At 40.6% G+C, this 17,323-nt stretch overlaps 2 protein-coding genes across 4 annotated transcripts in view; one reads left to right on the top strand and one right to left on the bottom strand.

Annotated features, from left to right (window-relative positions):
• LOC140198856 (ALS2 C-terminal-like protein) overlaps positions 1-17,323 on the bottom strand; it is a 107,990-nt gene that overhangs the window by 5,911 nt on the left and 84,756 nt on the right. For both annotated transcript variants that reach the window (XM_072260016.1, XM_072260026.1), the window contains 7 exons: positions 16,366-16,496; positions 13,690-13,917; positions 12,139-12,226; positions 11,224-11,381; positions 9,329-9,385; positions 8,065-8,241; positions 2,067-2,109 (listed from right to left, as the gene is read on the bottom strand). In XM_072260016.1, the coding sequence (XP_072116117.1) occupies positions 2,067-2,109; positions 8,065-8,241; positions 9,329-9,385; positions 11,224-11,381; positions 12,139-12,226; positions 13,690-13,917; positions 16,366-16,496 (882 nt within the window). The remainder of the gene's footprint in view (positions 1-2,066; positions 2,110-8,064; positions 8,242-9,328; positions 9,386-11,223; positions 11,382-12,138; positions 12,227-13,689; positions 13,918-16,365; positions 16,497-17,323) is intronic.
• Positions 1-17,323, top strand: part of jmjd4 (jumonji domain containing 4) — a 55,966-nt gene that overhangs the window by 19,759 nt on the left and 18,884 nt on the right. The window lies entirely within an intron of this gene.

Here is a 17,323-nt window from a genome sequence, read left to right as displayed (position 1 = left end):
CACAGAAGGAGGCTCTTCAACCTATTACGTTCATGCAGATTTTTTTTGCCAATCTATATTAATCCTATTTATCTCCATTACATCTGTATCCTTCTATGCCTCGCCTATTTAGGTATCTGTTTAAATACTTCTTAAATATTTTTGCCAAAATATTCTTAAGTGAAATAAGCGGCATAGCAGCTTGAATTGGTTTCTAAATTCCAGTGACCCATACTCAATCCTGACTTCGGATTTTGTCTATGTGGCGTTAACATATTCTCCCTGTGATTGCAGAGTTTTTCTCTGGAATATTCAATTTTCACTTAAAAGGCATATATTGCAAAGGAATAAATGCAAACAAGGAATTTTTTGCACTCCTGTCTATATGATAATAAACTAATGTGAATCTGCGAGAATAGGACTGATAGAACGGCTCTGAGAACTGAGAGATTCAAATGGACATAGTTGTTTACTTACTCTTTAAGGCAACCCCTATCAGGATTTAGGCTGGTTGTATTTCAATACAATTGTTACATTTCTCATGGCAGAATGCAGTCAAACTGTGCATTAAAGGTGAATATTTATTTATTTATTTTACCCTTTTTATATATATATACACACACACTCAGGGTTTTAGCAAAACTATCCTGCAAGTGTAGTTTTGGTATCTGTTCCTGAAGTAGGGTTAGCTTGGAGGCAATACTCGATTGATTCATTAGAGTAATTCCAGGAATGTTGAGCTTTGTCTCATAAAGCAAAATTAAATTAATGGTTTACATTGATTGGAGCTGAGAATAGAGGTGTTTAATTGTATTTAACAATGTGGGTACTGGGTAGGTATATTTTTGGAATTACCTAGAAATAGGGAGCATAGTTTCAGATATAGTAGTACAACAGGTACATTCATTGATTAAGTTACTGAGCTAGCATTCAAATGCCTGGACCATTACTCCAGACGCACAAGTTTGAATTCTATCATGGGCGCCAGGGAAATTAGAGTGAAATAGTTCAGTTTATCTGGAATGATAAGCTAGTGTTAATAATGGTGACCACAAAATTACTGGATTCTCAATAAAAAACAACTTGAGACAAAGATTTCCTTCAGGGATGATAACTTTCCATCTTTACCTAATCTGGTGTACATGTGACTCCAGAACAACCAAAGCAGATAATCTAAAAAGCTACAGATGTGTGAAATCTGAATACAAACAGAAGATAAAGAAAAATTGAAGCAGGTCAGGCAGCATCTGTGTGGAAATGAAACATTTAACATTTCAGATCAAAGAGCCTTCATCAGACCTTAGAAATAAAAACTTTTATTTCATTTCTGATGAAGGGTTTAGACTTGAAGCCTTAGCTCTGTTTCTCTTCCGACAGATGCAGCCTGACCCGAAGAGTATTTCCAGCGTTTTCTATTTTTATTTTATATTTCTTAAATGTGCAGTTTTGCTTTTGATTTTCAGAATATCTGAGTGTTGCTCACATCATGCTCAATGTCAAACAATGGTCAGCAATGGTCACCAGTGACATTTCCACTTCAATCGCTAATGAAATTACCTGAGGACTTGTGAGCTGCCGATCTGCTGTCAACAGTACAAACCTATGATCACTAAGCTTGTTTAGGTTGCATCCAGTCCTCTCTCAAGCTCAGGTCTCAGGTCTCAGAAATAAAAAGGAAAGTATTGCAATCTTCCTGTGGTCCTCTCAGCCCTTCTTTTCCCCCTCCCTTGCCCTCACAACCTGCCCATCACCTCACTCTGGTTCTGCACCTCCTTCTCTCTATTCCATGGTCTACTGTTCTTCCCTGTCAGATTCCTTCCTTTTTGGCCCTTTACCTCTTTCACAATTCACCTGCTATCTTCTTATAAAATTTCACTCCCCTCCCCTACACACCTACCTCCCACTCACTTGAATTCACCTCTTCCTCTGTAGGCTTGTGCACCTCCCCTCCTCCCAACCTTTTTATTCTGGTTTCTGCCCTCTCCTTTTTTGGTGCTGATAAAGGCATCAACTGTTCATTTCCTTCTGTAGATGCTGCCTATCCTGCTGAGTTTCTCAAGTACTTTTTGTGTGTAGCTTGGGCTTACCTGATTGTTTGTCAGATGTAGATCTTGAAGAGGCCACAAGTTCCTGTAAAACAAACGAGAGTACGTTCATTAAAGTACACCAGGTGCTTTTTCACAGTATTATTCATGATTGAATTCTGAGAGTTGCCAGCAAGGCCAACAATTATTCACATAGATGAATGTTCCTATTCAAATACAATCTATGTGGGGTTGTTTAACTGAGAAAGGGTTAGGGAAAGAAGGGGTGTTTCCCTTGTTAATACCCCCCAAACACAGCTAAAACAGGTCTTCTGGTCATTTTTCTAATGCCGTTTTGTGGGGGGCTCACTTAAACAAAATGGTTGATTGACACTCGTGACCAAACAATGTTCTTGGCTCGGAATTACTTTTGGGGTGTTCTGAACTCATGACAAGTGGCCTTTCTAAATGCAACTTCTTCCTGTAGTAACTCCTACTTTGAAAAAGGCACACACGACAACTTCATGCCCAAGACACAACTTTAGCTCGAACTTCAAAACCATTACGTATATACAGAGGCTTTCACAACCCGTACAGCATGGCAGGGACACTATATACAGAGACCACCTGAAGTAAAAAGAATGGAAGTAAAACCCCCCATTATCCTAATTAGTATTAACTTACTTCTAATAATGATCACATTACAACACTTCTCCCCCTTTAAAATCCAACATCCCCAAATGTAAAAAACTAGGAAATAAAAACAGTGGTGGTATTAACTTGCGTACCCCTGAAAACTTATACTAGTATCTCAGCAACAGTTCATCAATACAAAACATCTGGAAAACATGACAGATTCAACATTCAATCTAACAACAACAAAAAACTGTCCCGTCAAAGATTCAGTCTGTCAGGAGGTTTACGAGTGAGCTGTGATCTGCGCACTACCCCCCATGACCCAGCAGGCACTGCTGGTGAGGGTGTTTTGAGTGGATCTGGTTTTGGGGGCAGGAGAGGGGTCTGTGTGTCTGCGTGAGAATGTCCATCCTCCTCAGCGGACCTCGACCCCTCTGCCAGCGTCTCGCCCTCTGGACATGCTTCCACTGTAGTCTGTCTCACATATGGAAACTCCATGGAACTGCCTGCCTCTGAGCCGGTATCATGGCGCAGGTGCACATGGTCCTGATGTCTGCGGAAAACACGCCCATCAGTCAGCTTAACAACATAGGAGACAGGACCACTCTGCTTAAGAATAACCCCAGGCAGCCATTGCTGATTGTTTCTCACACAGACATTGTCATCCGGTTTTAACTGTTACTCTCACGCATGTTGATCATGTCCCTCCTTCTGCTTTTCCTGCTTTCTCTCCATTTTTGCCTTCATGTCCGGGCACAGCTAGTCCAATCTTGACTTGGGCCTACACCCTATCAGCATCTCTGCTGGAGTGCGGGCAGTCGTAGTCTGCGGCATGAGGCAGTATTTAAACAGGAGACGTGAAAGCCGCAAGCTTAGAGAGTCCCCTGTTATCCGCTTCAGGCCCTCCTTCACTGTCTGAACAGCCCCCTCAGCCAAACTATTTGAGGCTGGGTGGAAAGGTGCCATCCGAATGTGATGAATGCCATTCTGCTACATGAACTCACTGAACAGTTCACTGGTGAACATCGGGCCATTATCAGTGACCAAAGTGTCAGGCAACTTGTGGACTACAAATACTTGCCTGACTTTGTCTATAGTTGAGGGGGCTGTGATGTTGCTCATGATGTGAGCTTCGATCCATTTAGAATGCGCATCTACCATTACAAGAAATATCTGCCCCATAAAAGGGCCAGCAAAGTCCAAATGTAGCCTAGACCAGGGGTGGTCTGGCCACTCCCATGGATGCAAAGGAGCTGGTCGTGGCATATTCTGATTAGTCTGACGTTGCGTACATGATTTTACCTTGTTCTCCAGATCCTGATCCATTCCTGGCCACCAAACATAGGATCTTGCAAGGCTTTTCATTTGAAACACTCCTGGGTGAGTCTCATAAATTTCCTCCACAATCTTAATTGGCCAGGAAGAGGCACAACAACCCTCGCCCCCCAGAAAATGCAGCCATCCTGCGGACTGATTTCTGTCTTGCGTTTGGCATAAGGCCTCATTTCCTCTCCTTCCACGGCTCTGGGCCAACCTTGTAAAAGAAAAGTCTTGACTTGGGACAGGACTGGGTCCCTCTCTGTCTGCTGCCTGACCTGGGTCACCTTTACAGTCTCTGGAGGCACATATGTAGTAACAGGTGTCTCAGGTAAAGGTAGTCGACCCAGTGCATCAGTATTTGCATTATTCCCACCCACTCTGTACAGTACACTATAGTGTACCAGTAGGCTGACAATGCAAGAGCCCAACACCGTATCCTGGTTGACGCTAGCGGTGCAATGCATCTAGTCTCACTGAACAGGCTCATCGGTGGTTTATAGTCCGTATAAATTGTAAATACGCGTCCATAAAGGTACTGATGAAAGCGTGTGTCCACAAAAACAATGGTCACACCTTCTTTGTCTAGCTGTGAATATCCCTTCTCAGCAGCTGTCAAGGTACGTGAAGCAAAACCAATAGGCTTCTCTGAACGGTCCTCCATTACATGTGAGAGAACTGGCCCGACTCCATAGGGCGCAGCATCGCATGCAAGGGTGACCTCCTTCTCTGGGTCATAGTGAACAAGCAGCTTCGCTGAGTGGAAGAGTTCTTTCACTTCCTTGAAAGCCTCCTCTTGCTCTTCACCCCAACTGCCACTTAGTGTCATTGTGAAGCAGCTTATACAGTGGGGTCAAAACCCTTGAGAGGTCAGGAAGAAACTTGCCATAATAATCTGAGTTCCGTGATGGTCTTAGGGCTTGGGACCTCCTTAATAGCTCTCACTTTGTCCTCCACAGGGCAAAGCCCCTCAGCTGTGATCTTGTGTTCCAGGTAAGTTACACTCAATGCCAGGAACACACATTTTCCGCTTTGTGAACTGCTTACCTCCTGACAGGGTCGCAAACAGGTCATCCACCGATGGCAATGGGTACTCCTCCAGCCTAGAGACCTGATTCACCGTAAATTTATAATCCCCACAAATCCTCACCATTTTGTCTGCCTTCAAAACTGGAACAATGGGAGCCGCCCACCTTGAAAACTGGATGGGCTCAATACTGCCCAGCCTCTGTAAACGTCCCAGCTCCTCCTCGACTTTGCCTTTTATGGCATAGGGCACCGACCTGGGCTTAAAAAAACGTGATGTAGCCTCAGGGTCGACATGGAGTTTCACTGTCACGCCCTTCAGTGTTCCTAGCTCGTCCCTGAAAACGTCGCTGTACCGCTGCAGAATGTCCTCCGTCGTGTGTGCAGACTTAATTTCATGCCAGTTTAGCCGCAATTTGCGAAGCCAATTGTGACCCAAAAGACTGGGCCCCCTGCCCTTAGCTATCACTAGCCTGGCTTCATCCTTCTGACTCCCGGCTGAAATGTCCACATATAACACCCCTAAATGAGGTATGGGCTGCCCCATATACATCCTAAGTTTGAGCTTTGACGGTCTAATGGGAGGCAGGTTGGACCCCCATGTCCTCCTGTAGGTCTCCTCACTAATGACCGATGCAGTAGCCCCTGAATCAATTTCAAACTTAATGTCCTTTCCCCTGACAGTGACTGTGGCATAATATGGTTCAGGTGGTCCCTCATCTGTTTCCACTCCAAACATGTTGTAGGCACACGCTGCCTCTTCATCTGCATCTTCTAGATGGTGTGTGGCTGCCTGAGCCTGTTGAGCTTTCCCCTGCCCAGGCTTAATCTTACCTTTTGAACTTCTGCACTTTTTAGCTACATGTCCCTTTTTGCTACAAGATGGCAGACAGTGTCCTTGAATTTGCAGTCATTTGCATAGTGCGTCGCTCCACACCGGAAACATTCCACCCACTTTGCCTGTTTACCAGTCTCCCTCCTGACTTTATTACTTTATTACTTTATTGTCACCAAACAATTGATACTAAAGCATACAATCATCACAGCGATATTTGATTCCGCGCTTCGTGCTCCCTGGAGTACAAATCGATAGTGTATATAATAAAAATTTAAATTATGAATCATAAATAGAAAATAGAAAATGGAAAGTAAGGAAGTGCAAAATAAACCAAGGTGCAGGTCCGGATATTTGGAGGGTACGGCCCAGATCCGGGTCAGGATCCGTTCAGCAGTCTTATCACAGTTGGAAGGAAGCTGTTCCCAAATCTGGCCGTACAAGTCTTCAAGCTCCTGAGCCTTCTCTCAGAGGGAAGAGGGATGAAAAGTGTGTTGGCTGGGTGGGTGGTATCCTTGATTATCCTGGCAGCACTGCTCCGACAGCGTGCGGTGTAAAGTGAGTCCAAAGGTGGAAGATTGGTTTGTGTGATGTGCGGGACTGTGTTCACGATCTTCTGCAGCTTCTTCCGGTCTTGGACAGGACAACTTCCATACCAGGTTGTGATGCACCCTAGAAGAATGCTTTCTACGGTGCATCTTTAAAAGTTAGTGAGGGTTTTAGGGGACAGGCCAAATTTCTTTAGCTTTCTCAGGAAGTAAAGGCGCTGGTGGGCCTTCTTGGCAGTAGACTCTGCTTGGCTGGACCAAGTCAGGTCATTTGTGATATTGACCCTGAGGAACTTAAAGCTTTTGACCTGCTCCACTTGGGCACCACCAATGTAAATGCTACTCGTTCTGAAGTCAACAACCAATTCCTTCGTCTTGCTGACATTGAGGGATAGGTTATTGTCTTCGCACCATGCCACCAGGTTCTTAATTTCCTCTCTGTACTCAAACTCATCATTACCCGAAATACGACCTACAATTGTTGTGTCATCGGCAAACTTATATATTGAGCTCAATGGAAACTTGGCTACACAATCATGGGTGTACAGTGAGTACAGCAGGGGGCTGAGTACACAGCCTTGTGGGGCACCAGTGCTCAGAGTGATTGTAGAGGAGAGCTTGTCCCCTATTTTTACAGCCTGGGTCCTGTCTGTGAGGAAGTTGAAGATGCAGCTACAGATCTGAGTGCTAAGGCCCAGGTTCCGGAGCTTAGGAATCAGTTTATTTGGAATGATGGTATTAAAGGCAATGCTGTAATCAATGAAAAAGACGACTTGGGGCAATGCTGCTACCGGCGATCCCCATGTCCTTTCTGGATATCTTTGACATTATTAGCAGCCATCTCCATGCCTTGGGCAATCTCTAAGGCTTTCTTGAAAGTCAACAGTGGGGTGTCCCCTAACAGGAGGTGTTGTGTTCCTTCATTATTAATGCCGCATACCAATCGATCACGGAGCATGTCTTCCAACACCGCTCTGAAATCACAATGCTCCAACAGTTGCCAAAGCTCGGCCACAAAATTGGCCACAGACTGACCTGGCTTCCTGAAACGGTTGTGAAATTTACACCGTTGGACTATCACAGAAGGTTTCAGATTGTAATGGTTCCCCATGAGCTTGACCAGTTCGTCATATGGAATGTCCCCCGGTTTCCACGGTATGGCTAAGTTCCTTATTAGCTTGTAAGTCTTCGCCCCACACACACTCAGGTGAATAGAGCATCTCTTAGCCTCCTCAGTAATTCCATTAGCACAGAAAAAGTGTCCCATCCTTTCCTCATACTCTAGCCAGTCCTCGTTTCCTTCCCGAAATTCCCCGATAGTTCCAAACATAGCCATCTGAAATGCAAAGCTCCCATTCGAAAAACGTGCCAATACGTTCACAAAACCAGTTCACCTCGTCGCCAAAAATATGTAGTAACTTCTACTTTGAAAAAGGCACACTCAACAACTTCATGCCCAAGAAACAACTTTATCTCGAACTTCAAAACTGTTATGTATTTACAGATGCTTTCACAACCCGTACGGCATGGCAGGGACACTATATACAGGGACCACCGGAATTAAAAAGAACGGAAGTAAAACCCCCCATTATCCTAATTAGTATTAACTTACTTTTAATAATGCTCACATTACAACACCTACCATCAATAATTTCATTCAGTGTCTCCAGTCAAGATCCATAAAGTAATCTACACTTACTTTTGTACTTCTAGGAACTCCAGGAGCTTAGTATCAGAGAGGTACTCCAAATGTAATATTCCCTTCCAGTATCTTGAGTCCTCATCTTCATGATACAGCATATAGAGCATGAAGAGATCAGGATAGAACCGTGGCAAGATTAGGGGAAGAACCACTGTGTAAGCATTTAGCTCTTCACTACAGACACAAAAAATAGACAAGTATAAAGAGAATGTCTTCTCTATTTGGGTATAACATCCATTAAACTATTAATGAAAGGGATTTACCTTCCATGGTACATTATAAAACATCTGCATTAGTATAACAATCGTTTCAAGAATTACTACTTATTTGGACATTCATAATTTATTTCAAGCTCATGTGAAGTTAATGCTGCATTTAAATATTACTTTTCTGATGGTTTCTTGCAGGAATAGATTTTGCTAGGTTTGCAAGAGAAATAGAATTTACATTACAGTTTCTGTTTTTGGATTTAATTAATGATAGAAAATCTATCATCATCCATCATCAAAGATCCTTACTACCTTCTTGCAGCTACCATTACACATGAAGTACAGAACCCTAAAGTCTCGTACCACCATTTTCAAAAACAGCTACTTCCCTTCAACCATTTGTTTCTTGAATGAACCAACACAATCCTAATCACTGTCTCGGCATAGCAATACTGTGACCATTTTGAGCACTTTGCACTAAAACATGTCCTGCTGTAATGCTCATCCTCCCCGGCTAGTGGTTGAATATTTTCACCTGCTTTAGTTGTCAGTGCACCTGTGCCTTGCTTTGTTTGTCAATTTAAGTTCCCTCTGTTTTGTTTTTCATTGCTCAGTTTTGAGCCTGCCTACACTGTGCGTAACAATTCTTGGGTTCTGGCCAGTGTTTTCTACAGATCAATCCACAAGTAATGATTCTTTGTTTAACTCCATCCTTATCGCTGGTCTCCGCTGCACCTGGTTCCACCTGGTCTAAGCCTCTCCTGGTAGTTCACTGGTTGAAGATACAGAACTTCACCTAACAACCACGGATCAAACCCAGCCTGGCAACCACCCCTGTTAAAAATATGGACTTTGATATGTTGTTCTTTCTTGTATAATTTTTATATATCTTTATAGAATTTATGTTCTTCTGGTAAATGTTCTGTCTAATGCTATGTGCCTGTGATACTGCTACAAGTAAGTTTTTCATTACACCCGTGCATACATGAACTTGTGCCTATGACAACTATGTCAACTTTGATTTTGATAACATTATTAAAGTCTGGTTTTACCTGATTTTACTTTCTGCGGAATAACATTCTTTCTCTATTGCCTTGGGCAAGAAATATCTGAAAAACAAATTAATTGAAAGGCACACTGTTCACCTTTGACTCTTCCAGAAGTCAGAGTTATCAAGATTGTCATTGAGTATGCAGTAAATTAAAAGCACAGAAGTGGGCTATTCAGCCTATTAATTTGCATCAGCATTTGTGCTCCAAATAAGATTCCTTCTTCTACCATGCTGCACCTAAACCTATGAAGCACATCCTTTTTTCTTCATGTTTTCATCAATTTTCTCCAGAAATACAACTATGCAATAGGCCTCAACTACTCCTTGGCATGGCTACACTACATTTAGACAACTCAGTGGCTAAAAACAAAATTCTCCAGAAATACCAAAGTAGTAAAAATTAGTAGGAATGACTATGATGAACTAAAACTTACAATACTATATTAATATTAATCTCAGGGATCACCTTTATCAAGAAATGCAGATATGATGTGACACTTAGTTAAAAATATTAAAGTTCTAATGACTGACCATTGATCTAGTACATCTAAGTCTGTTTCTTTATTCATCTGACAATCTGACTTATTCTAGCATTTACACTATTTCAATTTTCTATCATCCGCAGTATCCAAGATAAGCAATTTAATTTTATTATTTATAAGTAATGGTCACGTGTCAATTTTTCTCAAGAAGTTGCAGTGTCTACAGCCTTTCATAATAAACACCTTCTCAGTTTGCTTTCCATGTGAATACTTTTTGCAGCTTCTATTTCCAGAGTGACCAGACCAAGGACATTAATTTAAATATGGTTTCAATAAGTTTCTAAGCACACTGATACAATAAATTTTCCTGAACTGTTGCATGAACTCATCCTTCACACCATTACTGTAAATTTGTTTCTCTTTGGCTGTATGATTACTATAAAATCCTGCTTAGATCCACCTACAATTATCTGATTTATGCTCTGCTTAGCAGTACAGCTAATGATTGGAGAGACTTAAACCATTCCCACCAATGTGTTCTGTCCTTTAACAGTACTCAGTTTTAGTCAAATTGATTGTAATCCTTAAATTTCTGAGCTGTGGTTCTTTATGTTGTTGGCAACCCATTCTTATTACCAGAGTGGCTTCTGAACATTTTCTTTCTCCTCCCCCCACTTTTTCCAGTTTGTTTACCATTTCCAAAATAGTTAGTTCTTTGAACACTCTCCAACTACTTTAATATTAATAAATTAAATTTATTAACATTAGTAGGTCTTTTAAAGATCCAATCTGCTTGTTTCATTTATTCTATTTTGTTGCACAATCCTACCAATACTGACGGTAGAATCAATGAAAAAAAAATTCTTAATTATTTGGCTAAATTCAAAGCAGACCTGAAATTAAACTCAAAATATTAATGAGTGATCTACTTTTTCTGAACGGAAATAATGATTCCTTTTTTCCGCGCTCAGTGGTTAGCTGAGAATTTGAAGCTCAGTAGATCTGTGGTCTAACCATTCTGCAGTTTTAAACTTTGGCAATGTTTCCAAGTGATGAAATACTAGACATTTGATTCCTGCTGCATAAACATCAGATTTATTGCTGTTTTTTTTTTCATTATGCCCTCATTCCATACATATTCTTCCTTCCCAGGCTCTCCTCTAATGTTAACAAGTTTGCCAAGAGTATTTACCTAAAGCAATTCCAAGCATCAATCCTTACCCTAATTTAAGTAAATTACATATCTATACATTTAATTTTATCTGCCTTTGAAATGCTATGACAGATTAAACAGAAATTTGGCCGGTTGAGGAATATGTCATCAAGAAAATTTGTACAGAATATGCAAGTCAGTAGAGTTGTGAAGAAAACAAGTACATTAATCCAAAGATGGAGCAGAAAATGTAACACTGACCTGGCCAGCTCAAAGAGCTTGTTGGCATGGGACACCACTTCCTGCTGTGCTATTGAGAGCAACCGTTTACACATACAAATGCCAGAAAATGTGTCCTGGAAAACCAGGATCAGTGTCTGGAGCAGTTTCCCTAGAGGATGACGGTAAGACTGAAAAGCCTAGAACAAAAATTAGAAACGTTGATCATCTTTTCTTAAATTGTATTTTCCTTATTTTTGTTTTGTCCGTTCAAGGCAGTTTATGAAGATGATAGGTTACAATGAGTAGACAATATTAAAGCACACAGTAACCTAGCTTTATTTTCATCACATTCTGAAATACAAGAGCAAAGTTATGGTAAATCTTTATAAATAATAGATAAGGCCTTATCTGGAGTTGGGTCTCATTTTGTGCGTGGCTGCAGAAAAAATCCACTAGAAATATATACGCAAGGACTGATGAGCCGTATGTATATGGAGACTATCAAAACTGAGATCTTTCTCCTTGATAATATGGGCTAACTTTTCCTTCAATAGACCAAATGACTTCCTGCTGGTTATATTATTCATTGTGATATTATAGCATGGCTGAGGCAACTGGTTCCTAATAATATTAATTAACATTTCCCACTCCAGATATGTGACCATCTAATCTTGGAATGGGTGGGGGAGATGATGTTGAAGGTAACACCTTTTGAAGGACAGGATAAGTAATTATTCAGCTCCTTCAGGTAGAGCACTATTTTAAATAGCAGCATTCATGTTGTTTCATCTAATGACCAATAATTGAGCCAACATCATGAGATCAATTTAAATTGTCAAAAGTAAATAGTTTGTGTGGATGCCATTTGCAAATGAGCTGATGCATTTTGTCCACAATATTTCAAGGAAGTGCTTAATTGGAAAAAAAATTTGTCCTTTAAATCAAACGGCTTACCTTCTTCAAGTACTCCTTCAATTGGTTTAGCTTAGCCAAGTTACCCTGATTTTGTGTGATTTTCTCAGAAGAGGTGGCATCATTTGGCCTAGAAAATGGAAAAAATAAGTGACTTAAAGAATAGTCTTTTAGATTGTAGGGAGAACCAATGTTCTGTGTTTGGACCAAGGACTACTCAGCCATGTCATAATCCAATGCAGATTGATAGGATTAAACCTTCTTGCCATAAATTCACCCCAGTTGGTACAATAAATTGGCAATGTAGTGGTAATGTATGGTCTAATCTATTTCTGAAATTTGGTTCCACTGATTTCAATTTCCAAAACTTGGAAGAATGCACAGCATTGTAGCACCTGTAACATAACTAACAGCAGTGAATTTCCAAATAGCATTGCTGGATGCAAGCTTTGTTATTTATTGTGTGCTGTTTTCACTAGCATGCAGCTTCATGTAAACCTGGGAACACAAGCATATGTGTGATCCTCTTGTGTCCATGGGTTTCCTAAAGGTCTGTGCACACAAAGCGTGGCAACAAAATTCCGTCCCCTTTAATTTCAAAACCAGAAAATTAATAGCCACAGATTCCAAGAGCCTTCTTTCAGAAAGTAATTGTACTTCTTGGAAGTATTGTTGGGAGAATAATTCCTAGGGCTTTTGATTCACAGTACATAATATATTTTAAAATTCAAATTATACTAGAGTGGTACCATAGCTCACTGATTATATAAATATGATTATTTGATTCATTACCTGTAACTTAAAGTAGTGCCAGCTTATCCAGTTTAGCTCATGGTTGCCCAGTATGTCTGCTAGCCAGCTAACACATAGTATGCCGAACAATATCCCTGAGAATGTGAGTTGAGAATTTGAATAAAATAAATGGTAATAGAATGCTTGTAACAGCAAAGGGGACGAGGATACTCTCTCATTTAAACTAGTGTTCTTCAAGAAAAGCAGCCGGCATTTTTTTTCCCTCTCATTCATGACTATACATGACCCTGGTCCCTCAAATGTAGTTGGCCCCTATACTCTGAAATGACCTAGCGGAACACTCTGCAAAATGCAGGATGGACAGTAAACGCCAGCTTTATCAGTGAAGTTCACATTCACATTATTTTCCAAACAAGGAAAGAATCAAGCCTGACTGATGTCTTTCATCATAAAATAAGGTGCAGAAACTTACACTGCTCTCTGCTTATTAATGTGGTTGGGGCGGTGGTGAGCTGTTGGGTGTGGAGCCATACAAAATCATTTCCATGAAAGGAAGAGAGAAAGAGGAAGTATCATGGAGCAAAATGTAGACTTTGCTGCTTCAGTTTCAGGGATCTGGATTCTTGTCCTCCAGTGCTACCTGAGTCAAGTCTGTGCATTCTCCCTGCATGTTCACCCAGATTCCTTCCACATGGGTAAATTGATAGAAGTAGGAAGAATAAAATAGGTTTGGTGTAAATGTGTTAATGGACTCTGTGGGCAATGGGCCTGTTCTGTGCTTATGACTCTATGACTTTTGTGTGAGCAATGTACCAACAGGAAAGGAGAAACAAGTCTTACCTGTCACAAGGCAGAAATTTTTCAGGACTTTTAAAGAAAGTTGTATCCACTTCTGTAACCATTACCCTGTTCTTTAGATTTTTACGGTATTCCTTGCCATTCTCTGAATAAAACCCAAGGAAGGACTCCATTGAACTCTCATCAGAGCCAGATTTGATGAATTCCCAGAACTGATCATAAATCCCCTGCCATCGATCGTTAGCTGCTATGAGGTGGCTGCCTAGTTGCCTAGAATGAGAATGAATTTCCTCACAAATTGGCTAAGTTGCATCTCTTAATCACCTTTCTGTCTGTAAACCAGAAAAGTTTATCAATTTTCTGGTTCATTTACAGTATATTAATCTTTGTACATTTAAATACATGGACTTCAAAGCCGAAAACATCCAGTTAATATCTAAAACATCAACTATACTCTTTTCCATAGATGCTGCCTGGCCTGCTGAGTTCCTTCCCATTTTGTGTGTGTTGCTTGGATTTCCAGCATCTACTGACTTCCTTTGTTTTCAGTTAATATCTGACACCTTATTGAGCATTCAGTGAAAACACGTACTGTATATATCAACTACTGTCAGGGCTTTTCTCATAATTATTTTTAAAAAAACACAAATAACTGTTTTTAAACACTAATAAATCTGTAAACAACAGGAATTCTGCAGATGCTGGAAATTCAAGCAACACACATCAAAGTTGCTGGTGAACGCAGCAGGCCAGCAGCATCTCTAGGAAGAGGTACAGTTGACGTTTCAGGCCGAGACCCTTCGTCAGGTCTAACTGAAGGAAGAGCTAGTAAGAGATTTGAAAGTTGGAGGGGGAGGGGGAGATCCAAAATGATAGGAGAAGACAGGAGGGGGAGGGATGGAGCCAAGAGCTGGACAGGTGATTGGCAAAGGGGTTATGAGAGGATCATGGGACAGGAGGCCCGGGGAGAAAGACGGGGGGTGGGTGGAACCCAGAGGATGGGCAAGGGGTATAGTCAGAGGGACAGAGGGAGAGGGAGAAAAAGGAGGGTGAGAGAAAGAATGTGCCCCATCCGTTATTTATTTTTATACACACATTCCATCCCATAATCCTCTCATATCCCTTTTGCCAATCACCTGTCCAGCTCTTGGCTCCATCCCTCCCCCTCCTATCTTCTCCTATCATTTTGGATCTCCCCCTGCCCCTCCCACTTTCAAATCTCTTACTAACTCTTCCTTCAGTTAGGCCTGACAAAGAGTCTCGGCCTGAAACGTCAACTGTACCTCTTCCTAGAGATGCTGCCTGGCCTGCTGCATTCACCAGCAACATTGATGTGTGTTGCACTAATAAATCTGTGCTGGCTTTCATTAATGACGGTAGCATTCTAATTAAGGGAGAAAGATGAAGCCAACATGAAAAGCCACTATTGACATAAGATTATCCATCAGATATATATCACTTTAGGCCAGCAAAATCCTTTAACTGTAAAGAGAAAATGCATACAATATAACCTCAGAGATTAAGGCCAGGCAGAGTTTTGCAAACTAAAATATTACAAACCAAGCAAGAATTCTGTGTATGATAAACACAGATCATTGAAAACACAAAGAGGCTGATATAACATGAAACTAGTGAGTGACCTGGAGGGTAGCTTGAAAGGTACATATCCTGCCTGCAGCAATAATGGAAAAGTATAGTAATTTTGAAACCAAAGTGAAAGTTAAGGATCAGTAAGGTGATATGAACGTTGCTACATCTTTTGCATGCTTGATTGTAGACATTAGTAAGCTAGTAAAAGACATGCTGAAAATGCAAGACATATTTAGGTGAGTCTCTGAAGCACTCTGTCAGATGAGCTGCATGATTTGCCATGATTGCTAAAGTGAAGTTATAATTCAAGTAGCCAATTACATGGACCAACACGATCATGGAAATACTGGCTCTAAGAATTAAAAGCCGTTTGCCAGAATGTCATCAGTGGGACCACTTTGTCATCATATCCACATATGCTTCCAGCGCAATATTCAGCTCTGTTGAAGGGTTTGCACGCCGACATTAAAGGGCACAAAGACACATACATATTTAGCTTACAATCAAGCTAATTTACTGCAAAAGTGCATTAAAACATGAACAAATAGAGAAGTTGGAAAAAAACAAAAGATATTGCTTGTCAAAAGCTGCCACAGAGTTATTAAGTGGCACACATTGTCATGTTCCCAAAGCAGATGAGATTGTTTGATTCTGCAGAGATCAAGTATATTGCTTTTGCACGTGTATGGTGTGGTACAGGTACACTGAAAACAGTGCTTGCAGCAGCATCACCCACTTCTCAATCTACTCTCATATAGACAGCCTACTCCAATATGTACTTTCCTTGGATCTCTACAAAATCATAAAAGCATCCTTTTCCTGCAGTCATCTTGGAAGCTTTGGCTTTTAATAACCTTCTTTTCTTCCTTGTTGGAAATATCTAATTTGTATTTAACTTTTCTTTTAAGATTCCATGAGCTAATTTTCTATTTTATCAGCTGACGGCTTAATTTAAGCTTCCTGCATAAGGGGATTATTCAGTCTGTTGAATTTGACATTTCCTCATGCATTTACTGTACATTTCCATTTTAGATTTAATGCTGTCAATGTTGAACGTTGCAATGTAATGGGAATTTCATTGTTAACTCTGTGTCTTACAATCTTTGGATATGGATGATTCATACTTACAGCTTGCTGGTGATCGAAGGTTCTAACTCATCGGGAGGTTTGGAGAATACTCCATTGGTCTTCAAGCCACTTCCCCACTTGCTACTGAACAATCCCTCAATGAAGTATCCATTGCTAAAAGTAAGCTTTCCCTGGAGCATAAAATCATAAGTTAGTGCATTTACAAATAAACTGGGAAATGCTACAAGGTGTGTCATTGAATCTCCTGCTCTTCCTTCAGGACCAGACTAATGGAGAATCCCAGAGGAAACAGTCACCATGAGATGATCATGATTTTTTTTTCTAAAAGTAGTGCATTAATTCATTAAGTCATGGAGGTTTATGTGTTATTCAAACCATGAAACATTTATGCAGCGCTTATCTTTCCCTTAAAGATCGGGAGACAAAAGGCCTATTCAATTATTATCCTTCTGTCAAAAATCAGTGAGGTTTATGTGTTATTCAAACCATGAAACATTTATGCAGCGCTTATCTTTCCCTTAAAGATCGGGAGACAAAAGGCCTATTCAATTATTATCCTTCTGTCAAAAATCAGTGATCTAATCCAATGTTCTATTAGGCCTCTTGATGATAGTAATTTATGTTTTCAGTGAGAAAGGTCCACTTAAGTCCATTTAACATACCTTTGAGTGGTCTCCAATTTAGCAAAAACTCATTGCAGTTTTTAAATAGAGTATTTGTTCTTTATTTGTATCCACTTTATCTCCTCTGACTCAAACAGCGATCTTCAAAATCAGAGTCAATTAATCTCCATTGACTTTAGCAAAAATCAGTGCTCATCTTTCTATTTCTGTTTCCACCACCACACTACCCACATCTCAATGAAACAAAAATCATTTGCCCTTTTTTTTTCACAAACAGGAAAAAAATTCTGCAGGTGCTAGAAATCCAAGCAACACACATGCTTTTTTTTTCTCCAGCCTGATGAAGGACCTGGGCCCCAAACGTCAACTGTACT

This window comes from Mobula birostris, chromosome 1, assembly GCF_030028105.1.
Source record: "Mobula birostris isolate sMobBir1 chromosome 1, sMobBir1.hap1, whole genome shotgun sequence".
Taxonomy (NCBI): domain Eukaryota; kingdom Metazoa; phylum Chordata; class Chondrichthyes; order Myliobatiformes; family Myliobatidae; genus Mobula; species Mobula birostris.
This window is presented reverse-complemented; position numbering and strand designations above follow the sequence as displayed.